This window comes from Tenebrio molitor, chromosome 5 (genome assembly GCF_963966145.1).
Source record: "Tenebrio molitor chromosome 5, icTenMoli1.1, whole genome shotgun sequence".
Classification (NCBI taxonomy): Eukaryota; Metazoa; Arthropoda; class Insecta; order Coleoptera; family Tenebrionidae; genus Tenebrio; species Tenebrio molitor.
Window position 1 is genome coordinate 923,257 of NC_091050.1, and position 24,675 is coordinate 947,931.

Below are 24,675 nucleotides of genomic sequence, written 5' to 3' on the forward strand. Positions count from 1 at the left end.
AGTTTCAGTCACGACACTCTTGAAATATTAATTTTTATTAAAAACTACAAAAATAGCTTTACATTGGGTAACTAACTATACTGCGACTTGTTGCAAGTTTGCTTCTTCATATTCATCCTCTTCAGGTTGTTTCACTGTGGTTTTTGCTTCCAAGTGTTCTGTGGTTTCTTGGAGTTCAGTCTGGGTTTCGCAGTCGAAATTGCCCCTCACGTCGATTATGCTCTGCATATCTGGATCACAATTTGTCAGTAGAGACCTTTCCGTCGGTGTTGTGTCATTAGCTTCGGCTTTTTTCCCGAATATTTGCGCGATCAGTTTCTTTGTTCTTTCCCTCTTGTTTTCAGTCGATTCGGGAGTCGTCGAAGACTCGACCCCATCGTTTGAGGACCCCATGTTGTCCTTAATGGCGTCTGTAACTTCGCCTAATTTCTGTGTTAAATTCTGATTAATCGCGTCGATTTTGCTTCTGTTGTAATAATAGTAGAGGTAGGCAGTGTTTACTTTCGCCTCCATCCCCGCGATTATCCTCGAGATGTTCCTAAAATATTCGTCGATCATCTCTGTGGAATTTCCACGATCCAGACCCTCCACTATTCCTTTTATTTCTTCCACGGAACTCGTGATGTCATCGCTCCGCCTGTACAAAGACGAGATCTTCTTTTCCATCTCCTTCAGATCGCGTAACAACAACTGAAAAAATACAACTTACTCCCGTTACGAGCAAATAGTTCATTCGGAATTCTGACGCTCACATTTACATTCTTCGACGACAGCGCTCCGTTCTCATCGGCCAAAGTGTCTTGAATTAGCGAAAACAAAGCGTTCAAATGGTCAGTGACTTTCTTCAGGTTGCCGTCGAATTGGCGATGTCCTTGGGTCATTTTCTCGTAAAGACTGACGATGTTGGTATTGGCCTGATGCAAGTTTCTCGTCACATGTCCGTCGTGATTTTTGATGACCTTTTCCAAATTTTTAATGTCTTTAATTTCGATGGCGGTTCTAAAACCCACACGATTTGTACAGAACCCGTCGACGAAAAATGATTATCAAATTTACTTTTGCTCGAAAGTCTCGATCAGTTTTTCCAAAATGTCGCTAATTTTGGATTCGATCTGGGACTCGTCCATTTGCAGCCTGTAGCAGCTGTCCATGAACAGGTTTTGGGCGAAGAAGACCTTCTCAAAATTCGAATCGATCTTCTCGTTCAGTTTGTTGATTTGGGACTCGTCTAGACCGTTTTGCAGTCAATTCCAGTTTTTTTTTTTTTAACTTATTGATAATTACCTGACTGTGGAGGTTCTTTGTTCGAGATTTTACCGATGAGAACCATAAGGGCTCGCAAACCATTTTGGATTTCTGTTTTTGTGGAATTTAAGATGGTTTCTAGCGAGGTCTGTTTGTTTTGCAATATTGTCCCAGTTTTCCAATTTTCCGAGTTCATTTCGCCCACCTAAAATAATTTTTAAACGATTTTACAATTTGTGAAAGTCGCCGCTGATAAAAACCGCGAGGCAGCCGTAATTTATTCTCTTAATCTTTTGCTAATAGTATTTCCTTGACACAAATGTTGAGTTAAATGGTTTTAACGTTACACTAATTACAGATTTATTCATTTTTATTTGATGAGAATTACTGTTGTCTCTTTGGTATTCGTTACCCAAATCTTTTTTAATTTGTTTTTTGGGTAGTAATAATTTGTAGGCGCGGAATGCTTAAGATTTAATTTATTGCCTCAAGGTTTTAAGCCAGGTATTTGTGTAACCGCAGTAGATTTTTTCTTAGAAATAATTAATACGTCAATTGGCGAAAAATCATTGGTAGACTAATAAAAATAATTAAATTGTTTTTCGAAGAATCGGGAGTAAGGAATGTTAAAATTATTAAACCGCAAATAAATGTTTTTTAAAATAGGAAAAATAAAAAAGAATGATGGACCTAAAAGCGGAAGTGAACGTAATAATGACACGTTCTATTTATAAATATTTATCGACTTATCAGGTCCTCCCAAATACTATTTTCATTCAGTGTCGGCAGTTAACAGTTCAAATAATGTAATCTACAATCTAGTTTTTTTTTTTTTTTAATTTGCTGTCATTTGTACGTGTGTTGAAAAAACGCTTTTGACGTACAAAGCTGTGAAATATTTAACTGTAGGACAGTAATGTACAGTTGGTTGCAAAAAAAAACGGGAAAAGGATATTTTCCTAATGTAAATTTGGTTTAGTTCATTCGTCAATTAATTGTCTACTTGACAATACTTGTCAAATAATTTTTTTAAATGTCATTGAATTTTAACCATAATTCTAACCTATCTAAAAATGCGTCAATTTTATTTTGACAGTTCCCGGTTTTTTTTTGCAACCAACCGTACAACCCACGCTCCGTTGTAAGACACTGATAAGGCGTTCAATTTTACACGATGTGATAAACGAATGAATACGGTTTATCATGTCTGTTTTATGACGTGCTGTTCAGATCCGGAAATTAGACTATTTTTTAACTAACGCAGAGAATTGTTTCCGCAAGCATTTTTATTTCGTTCTCGTTTGTCATTATTTTGAAAGCACGGAGTGCTCAAGATCAATATCGAATGATGCAAAAGCAATGGACAGTCAAATGTTGTTTTGTTGATGAAGGTTCAATCTGATTGGTAGTCAGAGTGTGTGATTAAAGTTTCAAGCAACGGTCAAGTTGCATAAAAAAGTCTTGCTTTGCCATTTCAACAAAATGAAAAAGTTTTCTTTTTTCCACTAGTGTTAAAAAGGTCGTTTTTAATCAATATTGTGCGTCTAGAATGGGGTTTTGTACATAATGTAAAATAATGTACGGTGCGACAAAAGAAATAGTTAAAGTAGGCTATGAACAAAAAGCGTGTGTCTTAACCTATTTCTTTATTTGCGTGATGATACTGAGTCTTTCGAATGTCCACTACCAGTTTTTTTCAACACTTCCCTTTTTTCAAAATAATTTAACAGTTTTCCGTACAACTTGGTAAACGTCGTCATAAGAATGATCGGCTGGTTCGACGACACTGTTTTTTTTTTAATTTTTTTTTTTTACAGTTTGGGAAACTTTATTTGATGATTTTTAACTGGTTGCTTAAGTTACGCAATTCAACCTAATTTCTATTTTTACATTTTATCAGTTATGTATTTCTTTCCTGAGAATTTTCTTTGGCAGAGGCAATGATGTAAAATGTTACGTATGCAACTTGTGTGTAAATCATTTTCTTTCGCGTAGGACTACAACACTCCCTGCGGTCCTGCCTGTAAACTTCCCATTTCTAAAAAAGTAATATAAAAAGCTATTTCAATTATTCCGACGAAGCAGCGCAAGTAACAAAGTAAATTGATAGAATGTTTGTGTTATGAAAGATTCGTTTCCAAATTTGAAGCAAAGGCAGGCGCCACTTGGAACTAGCTTGCAGAAATCGTTTGGCAAATGAAAATCTAGATAAAATTTATCCAATCGATATAACAAGCGTGAGTCTTGTTACATCGGACATTCAACCATGACAGTCACATTAATCTTTTTCCTTTATTTTCAGTTAATTAATTAAATTACAAGTTCAACGTTGTTGTAACTTTTTGAGACATCGATTTTTTAATGTAGATATAATAAGCCGTGCGTTACTGCCACGTGAACATTTTTAATGAGTTATTCTTCTGAGATATTAATTTTTTTCTTTTAATTGTCCAAAATTCGTCGAGATTTGAAAAAATATGTTTTAGTACGTATCAATCAACATTTTATAGTATTATTTTTCACTATCTATTGTAATGTTTGTATTAGACACAGAGAGATATTAACGTCTTTATTTTATCGCACGAGTGTGATAAAATATTCATTGTTAATATTACAGAGAATATAATTCATGTGTCACATAATCTCTTTTCAACGGTTTTAATTGGTTGAAATAGAAAATGTAAGAGGATATTATAGTGATAGTACGAGTATAAGACAAAAGATTCCTATCACTTTATTTTAGTCCGTTGCTAACAGTAACGACATTTATTAAATTTGATTCCTTCTCTCATTAAATATTATCTCGTGACATGATTAATAATCGATTAGATGACTCGTGAAACCGGAGCAGCACGAATATGCAGCTCAGTTTCACTCGGTATAATCGATGATCATCGTACTACTTGTTATATTATAGCTGAAAATGCGTTTAAAATTTAACAGCGAGGACATTTTGCACGTTTCCTTGTTCCGGTTAGATTCACATTGAATCCAATTAAAATTGAATATTTTAGTCAAGACTTTGAGATTTTTAAATCCCCTTTCACGTTTCATTCTACAGAGTTGAAAAGAAATTGTACGAAGTTACTCCCTTGTAAGTTTCATCGATTCCTCAAGTTTTCGTAATTTTTTTACAACTCTCTCATCGCTCTAGTGATCAGGACACGCAACTTCCATTTACAAGAATATCAAGGTTAATATTTGTTTATTACTAAAATATGAATAACTAGAATGTAAGGAAATTGGATTTCCATTCCAGATAATGCTGTTGACACTAAATATTTTATTGTAAACAGTTTTTATACTGACGGAATGAAACGCATTCCGACGGAATTACATTTTTTATGAGTCAACAGTGCAAAGAGAAAAAGAAAATTCATATTATTGCTTAGAAAAAATATTAAAACGTGTTATTTAAAAGACCATCAAAGAAAAAAATGTTCTCTTCTTTTTTAATTCTTAATCAAATGTATGTATCGTACTTAAATAAAAATTCAGTCTTCTCTTGAAATTGTTTTAATGTGATACTGCGTCCCTCAGTGGTAATGAGTTGTTGCGCCATCTTGTTGAAAAAGACGTAGTTCCTCCATGAGCTTTAAAATGTCCTATAAAAGTCAGATTGCTTCTGTTTTCCTAAGTGGGAATTTTTATCACCGACATTAACTCGGAATGTATTTTTGAACAACAAACGGGTAGACGGCACAGAAATAGATTCGGCACAGGTTCGATTGCAGACACATCCTGAGAAAATGATTAAGTAAAGAGCGGCAGTCATTAGGACGTCCTTTATAGCGCCATAAATTTATCGCCGAATTAATTCTGCAAGAACCAGCAGCGCTGAAAATTGTGTTTAAGACATAATAGGATTAACAAGAGGGCCGTAAAACAAATAGGCGAACCAAGTATTGCCATTAAGCGGATCAAAAAACGCACCCGACGACAATCATAAATGATTGGTTTCTTGTTGAATTGCGAATTACGTAAAGCCTTTCATGTGGTTTTACCGGTGTGGTAATCAAGAAGTTGTGCAAAAAATCTATAGGAAATTACCTGCGATGTAGGGATGACGTTGCATAATCGGGATTTAGTGGCATTTAAAAATGATAAAGCGAAAAGAGCCTCCAGCGGAGCGCCAGGATTAACTCCTAATTAAAAAACTTCCACCTGCGGGGCACACCCGAAAGGTTTACGTCCGGATCAAAGGGAAAAAATCCGCCGGCGCTGATTCAACTTTACGATTATTCCTGTAAATGTTTTCGACTCACTTTAACGGCGTATTCGTTCAGTTCCCTTTTCAGTTCCAGCTTGAGGCTTTTCAAAAATCGATCCGTTTCGTTGACGACCTTCAGTCCCTCTCCGATGCTCTCCTCGAACCTGCCAAAATCTCTTGTGGCGTTCGCGTACAGAGTCGCAATTGCCTTGTTCGACTTGTCGTTGAAGCTCTGCATCAGCAACATTTGCTCCTTCAGGTTCACCTGAAACTCGAACGCTTTCAGTCAGTTCGTGCAGATTGCGGACGGGTCTTGGAGGGCACTTTCCAGTTGAAGTGTTCCATTCCGCATGATTTAAAAGTCCAAGCGGGGGCGCAGTGGAGTGGGTACTACGAGGCAATAAAGAAAAGGTCACGAATAGTATCAAGCTTGGAAGGAACCAAACATGTAGAACACGTTTGAGGATAGCGATGCAGAGACTGTCCAAGAGAAGGTTTTTCTCTTGGGGGCAAAATTTGACCTCTGAGTACCCGCTGGACCGTTTTTACCACCCTAGTTTTGCTCTCACTTCGAAGATTTCGTTGGTGTTGTTCAGAATATTCTCCTCCGTGACGCTTTGGCTGGTTTTCAAGTCGTCGATGGCAGTGATGGCGTCCGACAGCTCGATCTCGATGTCTTCGTTCTTCCTGGTGAAACTGTCGTCCATCTTTTCCAAACGCGTCACCGTCGCCTCCAGTTTACCCTGAAATTATCCTCCGTGTAAACCAACACCAAACATTCTACCAACCAACTCGCCTGTATCTTGTTCGTGGTGGTTTCTAATTTCCTGTCGATGTAGTTGAGTCTGTGACTGATGCCTTCGTAGACGCCGTCCACTTTCTTCACCAGGTTGGTCTTGGCGATGTCGTCTTTGAAATTTTTCGTGCTGATGTTCTCCGAGATCTTGTCCAAGTTCAGCATCACCAGCGATTCCAGTCGGATTATTTTCGTATCGATCGATTCGAGTTTTCTTTGGTACTGTTCTAATTTGTCTTCGAGGGTGGGTGAGAGGTGCATCGAGTAGATGCTGTCCAAGTTCCTGAGCCGTTCCTCTATCGACATCAGGATCGACTGCAAGTCCTGCAAAATTTCAGCTTTTCACAAAATGAAGTGAACTGCCGTCTTGGTCCTGCATAGCAACTTTTCTTTGCCAGATTTTTCTTTTAACAAAAATTGTTTTGACCATCACAAAGTCATGGTAACTTATTGGAAACATTTGGGAAAGGAAAGGATACATCTTTCATTCCCGGGCGGGCTGCTGAGGCTTTTCCCAGAGCCTTTTCAGCCACACTGACGGGAAGAATCGGGATGGGTACGGTGAGGATGGGTGCGGAAGGAATGGTAGGTACTGAGAGGTTTATACCGATCCAGCATTCGCCTTATCTGTGATGTGAGACATACCACGATGTGATGGTGTGGGAAAATCTCTGAAAAAAACCCACACCTGGTCAGGCGGCACCGGGGTTAGAACCTGGGACCTCCCGAATGTAAAGTGGCGCGCTAGGCGCTTTGCCACAATACTCGGTGCAAACATTAAGAGACACAACAATCTCATATTATAACGACTTCATTCTATTAAATGTGTTTTTACTTTCATTTGGCCATTATTGTATTTGTGAAAGAATATTGCAAGGGACAACTTTTGTACCATTCTTGTTCCCGACATATACCTACACTTGAAACTTGTAAAACTCCTTTACTATTTCCCCTCAAGTTTTACCTTCCCTTTAAATGTTTCGTTGGCATTTTTTCGCGCACATTTTTTTCAACACAAGAGATCTGCGTTTTTATCGACTTGGCGAAGAAAAAATTGCTCTCTTTCGCGAACGCAAAAATTTATTTTTTCTCCGTGTCAGTATGCAGAACGCGAACTTCTCGCCCCATTCGGAATGGGTCAGAATCTCCATCCCCACATTCATTTTTATATATTTACAGATTAAACATTCATGCAGGAATGGATGTTTTTGTGATGGAGCTGCGAAACGTGTGTTCAGCTGAAACGGCGCTTATTCGGTTTACTAAATGAAATATGGGGTGGAAATTGGCGTCGGAATTTTATGGATCCCTCGACGCCTAAATAAATATTGAGGTGTACATCTCGCTCATTTATTTATTTTCGTTAATAAAGATGAACCGATGGAGCGGAAGTGGCGTTTTGATTTTTCCGAGCCGCAAACGTTTGCTTTTGGTCGGGGGTTGCGGAGCGCCGTCGAAGCGCAGTCGTTTCGGGTACTCCACACATTCATAATTCAGGGGTAGTCGAGCGGTAGGTGAGCGCAAAATTAGGGGATTAACCCGATCGTATATCTCGAGTCGGCGTCTAAAAGCATACAGCGTAATCGCGGAAACGTGATTTCGGTCTTCCAACTTTTCGTCTGTCTTCTCCCTGTTTATTTTGTACGTGTTTGGTAAATTCGAGGCTCGGTTGCGCCTCCATTACACGCGCACACACGCTAATGAGTCTCATTAGACTGAAGGGGTTGGTTAAACTGTCTGTCGGTCAATTTAATTCCGGTGTCGGATTCGATGGGTCGGTGGGGCTAGATAAATTGAGGCGATATCGAATGGCGATTTTGTTTCGGTTTTAGTTTTTTTATTGTGATTTTGTGGGGGTGGGATGTCGAGGTTTCAGTCCATCGATCACGCACCAGACCAGTCTAATTGGCACGTCGGATTTAATAAATATTTGATTGATCGAATTTTTGACAGTTTATTTACGGAGATGGTAAATAACTGGGTGGTTGTCCTCCACAGTGAAACAAACGTCTCAGATAATTAAATCATATTCTTTCTTTACCTAGGTAGTCGCTCAAAATACTTATGCAATCATGTTGAAGGGTGTTGATGGTTTTAAAGAAATCTTCTGTGTGAAGAGAAAGACCTGCTGATCTGATTGTTTAAATAATACACGGTGACCGTTTTTAACATTCAATTTAATTAAAATTAGGAATTGCTAATCGCATTAAATATTTTCCTGTATGTAGGTTTTCAATACTAGATTCATTTGTTTTCACAGCTTTTAACCAAGCCAACGTGATATTTTAATCGATTAATTCCTACATACATCAAACGTGCGTGTTCAGCCAACCAGAGCGCTTGCTTTCATCCAATCAAAAATGTTCATCGCGATAAAAACGTCCTACTACTCCTGTCAAAAGTGATAAAAATTGCATGGTACTCCTGTCAGATTCTCAAATTGTATTATAAATAAATAATTAACGTTAAAGTTTGTATTCTGGAATTAATCTTTCCAAAAATAACACGACCTAATTTTTTATATCTGAAAATTTGCGAATTTTCACTTAAACATTTTTGCTTTAGTCAATTTTACTCGTTGATATTTGGGCATTTTTATTCAAAGGTTAAACCCTGGAGCTAAAGCTCTCGGGCCTAACCAGAGTAAAAATGCCCAAATTCAAGTCGTAAAAGGGTCAAAGCAAAAAGTTTTCGTAAAATTGAAAAATTTATCCGATGAAAAAAATTAGGTCTTGTTATTTTACCTTCGATTAAAATCTTTTTCAAGTCAAAGATCTCGAAAACACTTTTCTTTGCACAGACGTACTAAGCAATCACCAAGTAATCTTTTTTTGCATTTTACAAGTATGTATTTGGAAATATCGACATAAAACTGAAATTATTTAAAAAAAATTATAATTACCTTGGCTGAAAAAATATTATACAAATTGAGAAAACATCTGTTGTTGATGAGGTGAATTTAAAAAATGTTGTCGTCTGATGATTATGTTTGATTTGATTAAAATATGTAATTGCTTATCTAGACTATACAAATATAAATCCTACGATATCGTTTGTCCATATGCTGCACTTATTTATTGGGTAAATCCCATTTATTATTTGGTCTCCCATCCCATACAAAATATGTTATTGGGATAAACGGTAAACCAACAATTTATCGCTGATAAAATATTGTTTGCCTTTTGACAACAACCAATATTGTGACTGTCCTTTCAAATAAATAAATTCTCTTATCATTATTTTTTTTCTTTCATCTTTTGTAAATCTTGAAAGATCTGATTGGATCACAGCGAAGATATTTTTCTCGACGGGATAAGTCATTTTAAACTTAAATTTGATTCTCGCCCGGTCAGAGAGACTCTAAACCAAATTTTAGGGGGGAAATGGACTTTTCTTGAGAATATAATTCACGTGTCACGTGATCCTTTTCAACGATTTTGATTGCCAGAAATAGGGTAATAAGATGATATCATAAAATAAAAGGACGCGTAGACTTATTTTGGTCCGTTGCTGAGGGAGGAGACAAGGAAGGAATCAGTAAGTCGGTTACAAAAATACTGTAATAAAAAAATAAAGCCAGTGGCGCCAGTTTATGGATTTAAGTGTTCCTCCTTTATCTATTCTTTGATCAGATAATAAACTCGTGACATGATTAATAACGTATGATATGACTCGTGAAACGGGAGCGGCACACTCGAATCATCCTATGGACTCGAGGATCATCGTACCGCTTGTTATATTACATTTAAATTTTTCAAAAATAAGCAGGTAGGCACATATTTTATATTTATAATAAAAAATATTGTAGTAAAACGAGGGAATGTCAAATTTTTGGTTGTATTAAAAAACTAAAATAAGCAGGTAACAATTTTGTTGTCTGAGTTACGTCCAACAAAAGGATCTTTTGTAACGAATGAAATTTTTTACGTCTTCACCAAAGTACCTTTTTCTTCATTTAAATATAAATTGTTGTTACTTTAAAGTTCCGCGTAACAATAAAGAATCATTTGCTTTTGTCGAAATTTCCAACAACTCAAGAAGTCAGTTTTATCTCTCCTTAATGGTGCAACTTTCTCGACTTCCACTGTATTTACAGTTGGCGTAAAGTGTTGTAATTTGTCAGTAACAGCCGCTCGGAACTTTTACCAATCAGAACCTCCACCTAACAACTCCAAAGAAATTAAAATCGAAGGGCGTGAACATAATCGAGTCGATTTCTGGTTTTGTTCGTTGTTGGTGCATAAATAAGCGCCGGATAAATCGTCCACGCCGCACGTTCGCTCCGGAGTTATTATGAAGTTTTATCAGGATTTGATATCGAGCCCAGCCGCAGGGATATGAGGGTCGTCGGGGCTTATATCTCCATTAGCGACATTGGTCGCCCTCAATTTATAGCCCGACGATGAATACACCTCATATAAGTCGAGTTCCAGTTTTAGTACTCATTAATCGGAACCAAATAGACCCTCCTGACTCAGCTGAGCAAGTTCGGTCCATTCAGATATTAGAGATCGTGGTGTTTCTGTTGTCACGACGGCTCCTCCCCCAACAGAATAGGGAAAGCAGATATGTTTATGGGACGAGTCGACGAAAAAAACTTAATCAATTTTTACGAGTGGGCATATCGATCCGGACCATTTCAGCCCAACAATGGAATTTAATATCAGCGTTTCCATATTTGTCCATTTTATTAAGTACACAGAAGAATGGCAGAAACGGAGACGGGGACAGTAAAAATGTGGAGTAATCGGGAAATTTGTGGAGATGTTTGTATCCGAACCCATAATCTAGCGTATCGATTCCTGTTGCACACATGTGCAACCACCCAGTGCTCCCATTGGCGACGGTTTCCTTGATTTCCACCGTTGTCCGCATCGGTGGTAATCTCGCAACGAGAGCTTTCCGCTTATTGGCGGTCGCACCGGTTCCCGGGGAAATCCTCGGCACTGAAGGATTGTTAAGGCGGAGATTACCGACGACGGAACGAGGTAACGGCGCCAACATTACCGTCTCGGATGAAACCTCCCGTTTCCGGCGACGATTTTTACGATTCCATGCGTATTTATGTAGCGCCGTTTCGGCGACATCAATTTCTCCCGGAAGAATTCGAATTGAATTCTCGCGATTTGGCCAAGTAATTCTTCTCTCGTTCCGCCGAAGTTAAAAACGAGACCCTGACTGAAATTCCGCTCTTATCCGTACGCTAATAAACCTATTTGTAAGAGGAAGTTTCAGCGGGAATTTAAAAAACAATGTTTGCCGTGTTTTTAAATTGGATAGCTCGAAAACGGGACGAAATTTTCTTTAGACGTCAGCCAGATTAAGGGGCGAGATTTCCTCAACGAATTGAATCTAAGAGATAATTCAGTGAGCGACAGAACTTCAGCGTGCGGAGCTTTCGCTTTGAATAGTGGCGGCGATCAATCATCGGGGTTAATAGTTGTATTATGTCGTAATGAATTCTATTAATAATTGAAATTACCATATTTTGCTGCGTTTTGTTGGTAATGATTTTTTTATCTAGCTAATTTATTGGTCGAGACGATCCTAAGAATTGATTAAGAAAAGCTTTTGTATTGGTTAACCGTTGGCTGCAAACCTCTTTACAAACAGTTTGAATTAGTTTAATAAACTATAGATTTCGCGGCCTGTTTTAAGTACGCGAAGTGCTCGTTTCGCGTACGGTTGCACAAAAACTATTTTTTGCAGGATGTTTTACAAAACTTTTTATTTACATATGTATTTCAAATACCCCTAAGGATCATCGGAATATTAAAACTGTGAATGCGTGACCAAATAATTTCTTTAGTTGCCTAGAAGCCTTAATTCATTGTTTTTTTTTTTTTTTGTTCTATTTATGTTCTTCTGACATTTTTTTTTTTCGAAAACTATATTGTTTTCATGCACGAGATCTACATAAAAAGCTTCGAAAATAATACATAAAATCTACTCCATGTGGTTTATATTTTTCCCTGCGAAGAAACGAGACCAAAACTCGTGTCTTATCTCCTCAACATTTGCGGCATCAACTCCTGACTGATGATGTGCATCTACCATCTAATACGCTTTTCTGTCATCTCTCAAGAATAACGACTTGCAAGTGTAGGCACGCCTGGAAAATGTTAGGTGAGACGACCTCGACTCCATCTCGGACGGATAACAATTTGTTACTCGGACGGATTGCTCCGCGTCTAGATCCTCCTGTACACGCTTTGACAGCACTCTAGGTGTACAGTTGGTTGCATACCCACGCTAATTTAATTTCGAACCAACCGAACAGAAGCCATTAGCGGTCGATCTAATTAAGATAACGCAAACACAAATTGACACCGCGCGAAAATCGATCGTTGTCAGCGGCTCTTCTCTGCTCTCTCGTTTTTGACACCGCTGGTCGTTGGTTTTTTTTTTGGCGGTGCCGTCGAGAAATTGAGAAGTTTGCGGCGAGCTTCCGCGGTGTATCTACACAATTGCCTCTTCATTCTGAAGAGATGTAGATCCACTTACCGTACGTCACTTGTGTAGCACATCATCGAAATGTCAATATCGCGGAGCGGGGTTATTTAAAGAGGATGCAACGTTAGGTTCACTATCGACTCTTCTCGAAAATGTTGTTTCGTGATCAGTTTGAGTAAGTGATAACGGCGTCAGGACCAGAGATTCACGCGCTCGGAAGAAGAATTATGTCCCTCTCGACGGGATCAATAGAGAATTTTAATGGTTTCTCGCTTTTTTTCGAACATGTTCAGCGGTGGGCGGTTTTAATGCGATGAAAATGACGTCGGGACCGTGCCAAAATTATCTTTCCGACTTGAGCAGTAATTGGAAATTGCTTGCGAATGCTTCTGCACAAACTGGATCCAGACAACGTTATTAATAAATGAAAATCTCTTGGTATTTTCTTGTAATAAAATGGAGCCTCATCTTGTTGCGTTGACAGGTTTCGACCATTTAAACGCAACTGCTTCAAATAAATCAATTATGCAAGTTAACTTATTCTTTTTAATAAAATGACTGACATCTAGAACCTCAAATGAGATCGGGAGGTGGATACGCGAAATCAGAAGTATTTAGAGTAGCTCTCACACATAAAAAATTTGGCTGCTAGTTAGTGCCACTGTCATAAATTTAGATCGACGGACTCTGCTTTGAGATGCCGTATAGACACCTCGTTGCTTAGTAACGATTCTCGGTGCTTATTAAAATTGAAGTAAAAGAAACACTCTATCTGTTGGTGAAGACCTCATCAAAATCTGTTCAGAAGTTTTTTAAATATAAGCGAGCAAGTGATACATACATACAAATTTTGTTGTATGAATTTTTATGAATACATTCATTTTTTATTGTTATAATAATTGTTTGACTTTGTTGTCGTCCTAGCTTACACAATTTTTGTCGGCAGACGGTAAATTTGCATAATTAGGCAAATAAGTAAACAAGTAAGTAAATAACGTAACAACAACTGACCTTGATTAATGTAGATATGATATCAGTTTAGCAACTAACAACCAAATATGTATAACAAAGTTTTGATAGTTGTGTACTAAGCCTTTTCTTTCATTTAGAAGAATTTTACTTTGAACTATTCATTGAATAGTTGTTAATAGTCGCGGTTGTTAAATGCGATTTTCTTCACAAATGTATAAGACTTGCGTCTAAACGGAAATGCGTCATTTTCTTGCATTTATGGGACTGTTCTTAACCAGTTTTGCTCTCTTACCTATTGCTTAATCGGTTTACTGACTTGCTGACTTTGACGAATGAAAATATTGCACCAGTAAGGATCTACAAATCTAATTAAACATTTTGGATCAGTTAATTCCCAAGTACAATTTTTCACAGAATTTTTATTTGTCAAAGTAATACATATAGGCTAATTCATTAGTAAAATCAGAAAAGTGAAATATTAATTCGATTTTAAGTAAACTCCACTTATGCTATTAATTAGAAAATTCCGTTATTAATGACGGGCTAAGTTGGAAAGGTCATAAATCCATGCGACAATGAAAGTTCCCCTACTGGAAAGAGACAAGGATCGTAATAATTAGTTCCCCGGTGAGGAAGTCTTTTAACAGAGATCATATTTCAAGCGAGGGATGGGTTGTAGTTTGGATATTTTCACATATGAAAATTGTTCGTAAAGTTTAATTATATGTACAATCGCGGCCATCCAAAAGTGAACGATAGCTTGCGAAAATTTCCGTATTTTTCGTTAGATTAAATCAGGCTGTATTCATTGGCGTTCGTGCAGCAGGCGTTACTATTTTAATAATAAAAAGTTGTAATAAATAATTTTTAATAAAAATGAGACTGAGAAGTAATTAATACATTATTAAAGTGAAAGTAAACTTTAGTAAAGAAACCTTTCCAACACCTATTCGCATTGGCCTCTCAAGCCTGTTTTCTTGCCAACCCCTCTTTATATTGAAGATACAAGTCTTACTGCAATGTAATTCTCTCGCCACAGCAGCCAACGACCAATTTTCTTCTAGCTTTGCAATAGCCCTAGCTGTCTGCATCGGACTGAGATGTGGCATTTAAAAAAAATAGTTTCAATAATTTTTTTATCGCTAGTGTCAAACTTTGACATTTTAGGACGCCTATGCTTTAAAGTAAAAATCAAAACTATAAAAAAAAAACGTTCACTTTTGGATGGCCGCGATAGTACGGTCGGTGGACAAATAAAACTGGGACACTTAAAATTTAATCTATGTAAATCAGACCATTGAATTGTCAATATATTTGTCAGTGTCTATATGATATGTCATACCAAAGTTAACCTATTTGTGATAAAGCCGTGATTAAACGATGAAAATTTGTAAATTTTGACTTATGTGATTGTCATTTTTGTTCCAGTTTTATTTGTCCATCGACTGTACCGGGTGTCCCATCACTTGTGTCCCGTAGGAAAATGACTTTAAAACTAAATTATATTTATATGAAGGTATTATAGATGCATAAATACTGTTCACCGCCACAAAAATTGGGTATTACTTTTTTGTTAAAATTAATTACCTAGGTACAGCAAGCAAAAAACGATCACTTTAAAAATTAAATTTTGTTCGATGCAGTTCAAATTTAGTATACGTTATGAAATAGTTATAGAGAAATAAAATCCGTAATTAGAATTTAATTAAAATGTTTTGATGTAAAGATATTTGGTTAATTTAATTTGGGTCCTTCTACTTTATAAAAATTTATGGAAGACAAAGTTAAGTTTGTGGGTATTATTCTTGTCCCCAATTTATGGTACGAAGACCATTCAAGAGGGTTCCAGCGGTACCTGTCTGTGTGGTACGGCGTCAAACACACTGCAACCCCTCATAAATCTTCGTCTGCAATAAATTTTCATAAAGTAGAACGGTCCAAATTAATTTAACCAAATATCTTTACATCAAAACATTTTAATTAAATTCTAATCACGGATTTTATTGCTCTACCATTTTTTCAAAACGTATACTAAATTTGAACTGCATTGAACAAAATTTAATTTTTAAAGTGATAGTTTTTTGCCTGCTGCACCTAGGTAATTAATTTTAACAAAAAAGTAATACCCAATTTTTGTGGCGGTGAACAGTATTTATGCATCTATAATACCTTCATATAAATATAATTTAGTTTTAAAGTCATTTTCCTACGGGACACAAGTGATGGGACACCCGGTACATACGTTAATTAACCAAACTTTTTGTTTGAGAAAATATTTTTTGTTTTCGGATTGAGGGAGGTCCAGTCGATTGGAATTTCTTCCAGGGAAGAAAGAAATACATCTTTTTTAGACAGTCTATGATCAGTACTTAAAGTATTAACATCTAGTACAACTCAACTCAATAGTACACTTTTAAGCAAAGATAAAAGATTAGAAACATTTCAAAATTATTCCATCTTCTTGATTCTGGAAGATGTTGCTATTTTTTGAAAAGGAAGTCTGTCAACCTACTGGATTATGAAAATTATTGTCTTACTGTCACTAATGACATAGTTAACATCGTGTCTGTCAGCTAACAACGCGTCAAGTCGGAAATCGGCCCATTTGATTGGCTGATTCAAATAAAATGTTAAATATCCTCCAATCAGATCGCTTGACATTATGTTAACTTTAACAACGACTTGACATCGCTTTATACAACCGGGCCTTAACGAAATAAATTAAACACAAGAATTAGAGCACACAAAGTTTTGCCCATGCTGATCTCTGCAAGCCTCAATTGTAATCCTCGTATATACAACTAATACAATATTTGTAGTCTTCCGAGCATTCCTCCATCTACAGAACAATAATTTATTTATACCGTTTCTATGTTCTGCCAGCATCAAATACATATTTGCACATTCATTGTTTGAGAACCTTTTACTGTAAAATGAAGAAAAAAAATCACAGAATCTGAAAACTCGCACAGAATATCAAACAATGAAAATAATGAATATGAATTGCAACTATGAACTTAAAATGCAAAAGGTAAAGGGGAATTAAGGAAAATCTTGAAATGAGCAGAACGATATTTACAACTATGTACTACATACTTTTTTTTTACAGTCACAATGACATTGTAACAATTTTGATTTAGATTTATTTACGTTGAAATCATTTGTAGGCGAGTTTAGAGGCAGTGTTGCCGTGTTTTTTTTTTCAAATTTTTTGGAAATTCTGCAATCTGAACAGTAAATAATTGCAGACCAGGTTATGATTCCCCCGTTAATTGTTATTCCATTAGCCTATAAAAAACAAATCATCAAAACCCCTTCCAATAATCAAAATTAATAAATGTGGTCAAAAATGTCATTTTGAGGCTTTTTACTTTCCAGAAATGTTTAACGCTTTTTTTACGACATTTCATTATTCTTTTTTAATTCACCTTTGACTTCAAGGACTTTAAATGCATTAATAGAAAAATTCAAGCCTTTTTCGGACAGCTTTGTAAATTTGTCCTGACGAAATTTATTTCTTTTATTATTATTGATAGTTGGAGATAAAATTTGGGCTGAGACGAATGAAAGAGAATGAAAATTTTAAATTGGATTATTGATATCCAAAATTCTGTTTACACAAACATACATATTTACTACGGTTCTTTCCGATAAACAATCCCTTTTAGCCGCCCTGATGAAACACAAATACTCATCACGATTTAATATTTCTTTTTTAGTTTTTCATCTCGATAGAATTTTTTTTTAGATTCTACTTTAAAATAAACTTTGACCCCGTAATATCTAGACTCGGCTTGGAAAACACATGGACGAACTGTGCTTTCATAACAAGCACCACACAAAAAATTGAAAGTTTCTATTGTGCGGAACAATAGATATTTTGCCATAAATCCCACAAAAGCTCGACAACGATACAATGTGTCCATTTAAAAAACAATAGTATATTATGTGACAAGGGACTAAAAGGCGTCTTTTCATAGCGAGTGTAAGGTTATTCGCACGAGCGCAGCGAGGACAATAATTACACGAGGGCTTAAATGGCACCAGAATATAGTAATAATTCAATACAAGGGGTGGGTATATAAATTAAATATTTATTAACATGAAATAAATATGTACTTTCTATTCACTTTTGTTCTCTTTAACATTTTGTGTTGTGTTTTTCAAGGCTACTTTAAATTTTTTAATTTTCTTGTGCATACAGTATTTTATTGTTATATTGACACATTATGTCAACATGACAATCCCACTATCACTAAGCTAACTTAGTCAGTAATGAACTTATTTATAACTTGGTCGTTATAAATTCTCAAAAATTGCTTTGATGGAGCACGCGTTTTGTTACATTTTCTTTGGTAGACGAGCGAGACTTGAATGAAGATAATCTGCACGGTCCAGATACCGGTACGAATTTTTCGCGGGAGTCGTTTCACTTTCGCCTAGACGGCGGCGCGCGTCAAACTCAAGCAAAAGAAAACAAACAAAATCGCTAAATACCTGGTGGTGCACGGCCGCTTGGAAGCTTTTGGCGATGTCGTTCTGCGTCGGCACGGCAACAACTCCGCACACAAACAGATTGACGGCGATCGCGAAGTACGTCCACACCATGACGATGATGGACCTCTTTGGTCGTGTCCGTTGCGGTAGGTTGTTTGGCCAAGTCTGGCCTGGCCGTCCGGCGTCGGCTTCTTATTTAAAAACTAACCAAAGAGGATCTCGCCGGGCTCTGTTTACAGTTCAATCAGCGAAATCGCATTCCGCCACACGCCACTCTTGCGGTTCATCATTCACCAGGACGGGGGAAAAGAACGATCGACGGAGGCGTCTGACTGGATGTCGAGACGGAAAAACCTCACGTTGGCGATCGTGCCGCGCCGTTGGTGGTGGTTGTTATCTGGATGACGGTTTGCTTTCTTAATCTAAACAAATAAGCGAGGTATTCCGGCTGGTGCGGGGCGGGTCTGTTTACCAAATGGCATTTTTTATGGGTTCGACGGGTGGGTTTTTTTTTTCGGGATGTGTGGTCCGATCGGGCTGTCTGGGGTTGGTGGAGTGTGTCACGTCGGGATAATCTCACAAGATGAGATCAGAGATCGTGAGGAATTTTGCTGTTTTCAGATTCTTGGAAGTGTCGGTTGCTACATTGCACGGGAGAGTTTGTTAGCGATGCAGTCACGAAAATCTAATTTTATACAAGAAAATGATACTTTAAATGGTCGGCCTCCCAGAAGGCGAAGAAGAGATGAAAAAGATATTTGCTGCAGAAACGTGCAAAATCCAAATCGTCGTTTTACTGCATTAAAAATGTGCAGTTCATTTGGTTGCTGGTGTGTGTCGCTTGGTGTACCTCAAGGTTATTCTTTACGTCCCTTACTTTTGTTGCGAAAATAATTCGCACTTTTTAGATGTGCTATCTATGAATTAGAAAATTTTCGCTTTTCGTCTTAAAAATTGATTTGTATTTTTCTCTATTTTTAACACAGGAAATAGGTATCTGTAGTTTGACGAAACACCCTCAAACTCCAAATTGAAACGATAAATTGAAAGCTTTAGTGAGCTTAACACCTCATTTGGTTTGTGTCTTTGTCATAATAGACCGTACACATTCCGGTGACTTCAGTTGCAACGGTGTTCCTCAGGGCGCCTGTCTTGAACCATTGTTTTTAATACATACATGTGTATTTTGTAAAATTTGAATTCTCTCACTACTTTTGAACCTTTTTTTTGTTGTTTTTTTACATATTCAACAGTAAATGAAGAAAATAAATGAGTAAAAAAACAAAAACTTCGAAATATGTAATTGCACATTATTGGGTGAGGCAGATAAATGTGGAGGATGTTTGTTTGATTTATTAGGAGACGAAAAGTAATATTTTTATGGTTATAACAGCTGGGATCGTAATAGATTAATGAGAAAATAAATCGAACAACTGTTCAAAATGAAGAAATCTATTACATTTCCGTCAAGTATTTGGAATTTATGAACCATTTGTTATCATCGCATTAAGAAAAATATAAATAGTTTAATGACTAATAAAAGTACACAAATGCATGTGTTGGTTAATGGGTCTTCGACAAATAATCTTATCAATAGTTAATAATTAAATCGCACTAGTTCAGACTTGTTTCCGAAAAGTTTTCCCCGTCACGAATGATTTTGTTGCTGCGGAAATAAGCACGAGTCGCAGACGAGTGCCTTATTCGTCATGAAAATCGCACACCAATATCGAGTAATTACTCGAGACGTATTTATTTTAAATGTCAAATCTGCAATGTTCGACTTTTTGTGTGGCAACAGTGAGTGAAAGTATTTTTGGTCACGCCATGCGCAAAAAAATGTATTTTTGAATTGTCTTAAATGGTCGAAAAAGTCCTCCAGAAGTGCCAAATGCAAGCTTTTATTTATTACATGCGTAATGTATGTAATTCATTTGCTGCAGATTGAGGAAGGTTAAATGTCTGGAAAATTTAAACCCGGAGTTGACATGCACGCCGGAACGGATACATATCATTTGCTGTTTTTAGTTCCGGATCAATATCCGTAGGTACTAATTTAGTAAACAAGGTTGCAACGTTCACTTAAAGATGCTGCAATAAAACTGTATTACAGTCGGCATTTATCAAAAATTCAAACAAGTCTCGCCGATTTCCACAACGTCCTCCGTCATGTTTTTGTCGTTGCATCCGATCGACAAAAAATAGGACACTTCATTATTTGTTTATTGTGGCAGTTTTTGGGAAGCACCTGCGACTGCCGTGTTCGACTTTTTAGAAGGTCGGGTTAGAAAAAACACCAAAGCGATCAATAGATCGTTGCACTTCGCCAACAGCAGGAACACCATAAATTAGATTGATCAGCAAATCAATTGGAAGTCCATATTATTCACAATTAAGTTGACAACTTTAATCCGAGATTGATTGGCGGACTAGGAATCAGTGTGAAACGAAAGCGAAGTCGGAAAATGCAGTCATATCACAAAAGGACAATTACAGTGGCGGTTTTGTTATCGAGCGGAGATTCTTGCAGGATCGCTAAACAACTGCACAAACAATGTACGAAGAGAATGTAAAATGTTGTGACGGTGTTTCTTATGTTGACAATGCAAATGTTGGTCCAAGGCGTACGCGCTTAGAAGAGGATAAACGTGAATTCATTGAATTAATCGAAAAGGGGAAAAACATACAAATAATAGTAGATTATATCATTAAGAGTAGAAGTGAGTCTTTTTTTGCTAAGCCCAGAGAGTGAAGACCGAAACGAAGTCGAGGGCGCAACTGGGCGAAGCACAAAAAGACCTACTCTGAATGATATATATATATCTGTGGCGGTCGTGAAAAAGTAGGTAAGTCAAATAATTTCAAAAATGAGTTAACGATGTTTACACCTTAATAATAAATCATGGAATTAAATAATTCAGATTTTCACAGTTTAAAATTTACTTATATTGAAAGCAAGTACAGGTGGAAAGAAGTTTCTATTTAATTACAGGATTTTAGGAATGATATGGAATTTTGAATCGTTGCCCTGAAAAATTAACATTTTCGACTTACCTACTTTTTCACGACCGCCACAGATATACTATTTTATTTTCAAGCGAATCAAAAAAAAATCGGACGTGAACTAATTTATTTATTTTTCTCTTCCTGCAGTTACAATTTTCATTCGCGTGGCTCATCTAGTGTACACTTAAAACTCATCAGAGACTAATTTTTAACGTTTGCGTTTCCTTTGCGAATGATGCCATGATGTTACGTTCCAGTTACGTAATGTTAACGCCAGCTTTATTGTGCACAGAGGGATTATTGCATAAACACATTTTCCGCCCGCAGAGCGGATTATGGGATGGATCTGTGGCACACTTAAATTGTTTTAGGTTTAAAAGGTTTTAGTTTTGACGACGGAAAAATATTTTTTTTAATCCCTCAAACTATTAATTAAGGTCGGATAGTCGAATAATGAGTGAAACTTCTTCTGATGTTTACGTTGAGAGTTAAGATTTCGTTTCAACTGAAATTTCTAATTAACAGCATTTCATTGTTGCGAAAGATAATTGAGTTTTCTGCAGGTTGTAGTTCGTAAATTATTTCAAAGTTTCCTTTGGTTTAAAAAAGGTTTTAACTAGAAACTAGACTTAATCACATTTGTTACTGGTGAAGTGTTTGAAAGACGCTGCTGCGAGTAATGAGTTACCGAACAAAAATTTTGTATTTTTACATTAAATTTGTTAATAACTATGTACAGTCAATTTAAACTATTGGAGTATGTATTAAGAAATCAGGGAAATAATAAGCGAGGCGAGCTCACTGCACCGCCAATTTATTTATTTATGACTTTGGCCAATTACGTTTTGTGACCGTGGTGACGTTTTATGATTTCCCTTCTCCCGAATTCTTGAGATATCAAGACACTTTTGTTTCCGACGGAAATGAATTACTATTCCAACTATTACTGTTATTACTATTATTGTTTTCGATCTGCTGGAAATGCCATCGGACCAGTTTCCACCCCTTCCAACGACCCTCATCAACCGGCCCACGCCGACTATTCTAGAACATCATCCCTTCGAAGGGGAGAAACGGTTCATGGAAGCTCAATAAATGTTGAAGAGTTTCCCTAGACATCTCGAGAAGGACCAACATAATAAGAATAGTGGATTTCTAATTGTTTGTAATGGCGGCCGTAAAATTACCCCATAAAGTTCGATAACTGCGAATAAAATTCGTCCAATTTATCTCCGTCAAAGGACCTCGACTAATGTCATTGCGGTTCTACTCGAGGAAGATTCCGTGATGGGTCCTCGACCCGAATGAACGTTATTAAACGACATAATCGTATCTGGATGCGATCGTTCCCTGTTACCGATATTCCGCCCATTGTTAAAATTCCATTAGCTCCCCCCCGAGTTGATTTTAAGTTGAACACACCATTGTCGACGACCATAATAATAATTAATGAGAGGGAAAGCGAGTTTTGATCTTTTTAATTAAGCGAGAACGTCGGACGACTCTTGTTTCGGCTTTTTTCAGTCGAAATCGTTTGTTGAAGGATCAGGAATCGCGGTTTTGCCGTGGACGGACGTTGACGGGCATTTTTCAATTAAGGGGATCCAACACGTAAGCGAAAAAACGTTTTACGAATTAAAAGTCCCAAATGAAAGGGAAAATTTCCATGTGTTGAGTTTTTAATGAGGCGTTCAGTGAAATGGGGTGGACATTTTTCTCCCTCTCTCTTCTCCGCATTTAAATCGGAAAAGAACTTTTATTAATTTTAATCAGCTCATTCACACAATTTGCCTCTCTTGATTAAACATAACTTTACAAACATCTCTTAATCTTGAGAAAGCAATTTAAAAAGTTTTTCGCCAAAATCAAAATAAAATTTAAAAATTGACCTTGATTTCCCACGCCAGGCCATTTAAGTTATTATTTACCGAACGCGTGCACAAAACACACAATTCTACTTCACACACCATGCATTACCTGTCAAAACAGGAAAAATATCTTACTTATCTCTACTCAAGATATTCCCGATTTTATGGCGGGTTTTACTGTGACTCAGTCGTGTTTACCCGGAGAAAATTTCCCAATTTATCATCAATGAAAAAAGCTTTATTAGATCCTTTACATTTATTTAACAAGACAGATCTCTCCTAAGACATAAATTCTGAACGATTTCGGTCGAAGGTATAACTTGGCTTAATTCGGATTAAGCTCCTTTTGTTGAACTTGTTATTGGCGGATATTTGTAAATATTTGTGCTTTCGAAAAAGCTGCTTTCGAGGAAAAGCGGCGTCATTTTCCTGTTGATACAGACGTCAGATTATCGTCCGAAAGCTCATCTTTCTTTAACTTTCGACTTTGTACAGGTGATTGAGCTTGTTTGCTCAAATATCTTGTTATCTTAAGCTTCTTATAAGCTTTGAGAACTCTTACCCGTTTTTTATGTAGCAATGGTGCTTACGGAGTTTAACAATACATTTTTTTCTAGTGACAATTCAATATTTTTAATTCTAAATACTTATTAAACTGTATAAATAAATAAAATCCTTTAATTTTTCTGTTTTTGTTTTCATTATGAATAAAAAATAACAAAACTGAAATTTTTGTTGTGGTTTCGGGATCCCACCCCACAGACCCTATTAACTTCGAATTAATTCATTGTTTTTTCTTGAAATAATTCCCCTCTGTGTTCCGGTTCAAGTGTCAGATAATTGATTTATTTTTGTTGTTCTTCTACGACCTTTCTCCAATTCATTTGATTAACTACCGTGCGAAGAGGTCCGACTTGGGGAAAAATTTAATTAGATTAAGCAGCCCCTCAAGTTTTCCCTCAAAGAATGCAGCCGAGATTAATTAAAAGCTTCGTCTCGGTTTTAGCTTTACTTAGGAAAATGTGTTGACGAGCACCCATAAAATACACATCGTTTCTCTTCCAGACGAATTATTTTCTTCAACAAATATAACAGTTTCGTTGAAAAAATATGAAGGAGATAAGTGTAATGTCGGTGGGCTTTACGATATCGTCGGCAGTAAAAGGAAATCATTGGAACAATTGAGGCTTCTTTGCAAGAGCCGGAAATTAAAACGTTAAAGTTTACGATATGCGAAGGAGGTTGTTTGAGTGAAAAAAATGATAAGCCGCGGAGCACATCCTGGGAAATCTTTTTCACCGCAGCCCGCACAAACCATTAGAAAAGGATATTATCTTTGACTTCTTTGGGAATTTTTCCCAAACATTTTTGCTCCGATCGCATTAAAAATGTTGATCGTTTTAAACTTTACACATTTGTGTGTGTAGAATACGTGAGGGACATTCCGTAAGTGGTGGATTTTTCCCAACTGGCGAAGGTTGCACGGGAATCGCGTTATCTCACGTGCAAAAACAAAATTAGATTGACATTTGATAGGGAATCCAGGTGATCCATTTCTTGTCTCGGTGATCGTGACATGAATTATTCAAGTGTTCGCCTCGCCGCAAATAAAAAAAAATAAACAATTT

The 24,675-nt window shown here is 36.8% G+C and overlaps 2 protein-coding genes across 3 annotated transcripts in view; one reads left to right on the plus strand and one right to left on the minus strand.

Moving 5' to 3' along the window:
- The window catches only part of LOC138132206 (zinc finger protein 85-like), a 48,019-nt gene that overhangs the window by 15,076 nt on the left and 8,268 nt on the right, over nt 1–24,675 (plus strand). The gene's annotated exons all lie outside the window — the stretch shown is intronic.
- LOC138132208 (putative leucine-rich repeat-containing protein DDB_G0290503) lies at nt 20–18,518 on the minus strand. The gene is made up of 8 exons (XM_069049638.1): nt 18,174–18,518; nt 6,252–6,575; nt 6,025–6,198; nt 5,511–5,720; nt 1,285–1,450; nt 1,057–1,228; nt 753–999; nt 20–690 (listed from the first exon to the last, which is right to left on the minus strand). The coding sequence occupies exons 1-8, from the start codon at nt 18,282–18,284 to the stop codon at nt 76–78; spliced, it is 2,019 nt and encodes a 672-aa protein (XP_068905739.1). The 5' UTR covers nt 18,285–18,518; the 3' UTR covers nt 20–75.

Bases quoted from the DNA above. Each gene is read 5' to 3' on its own strand.
- LOC138132208 (XM_069049638.1), bottom strand. From the start codon at position 18,284: ATGGTGTGGACGTACTTCGCGATCGCCGTCAATCTGTTTGTGTGCGGA. The intron at 6,199-6,251 runs GCGAGTTGGTTG...GGATAATTTCAG, and splicing joins CCACCACGAACAAGATACAG to GGTAAACTGGAGGCGACGGT. The intron at 1,451-5,510 runs GTGAGTCGAAAA...AAATTATTTTAG, and splicing joins TGAACGAATACGCCGTTAAA to GTGGGCGAAATGAACTCGGA.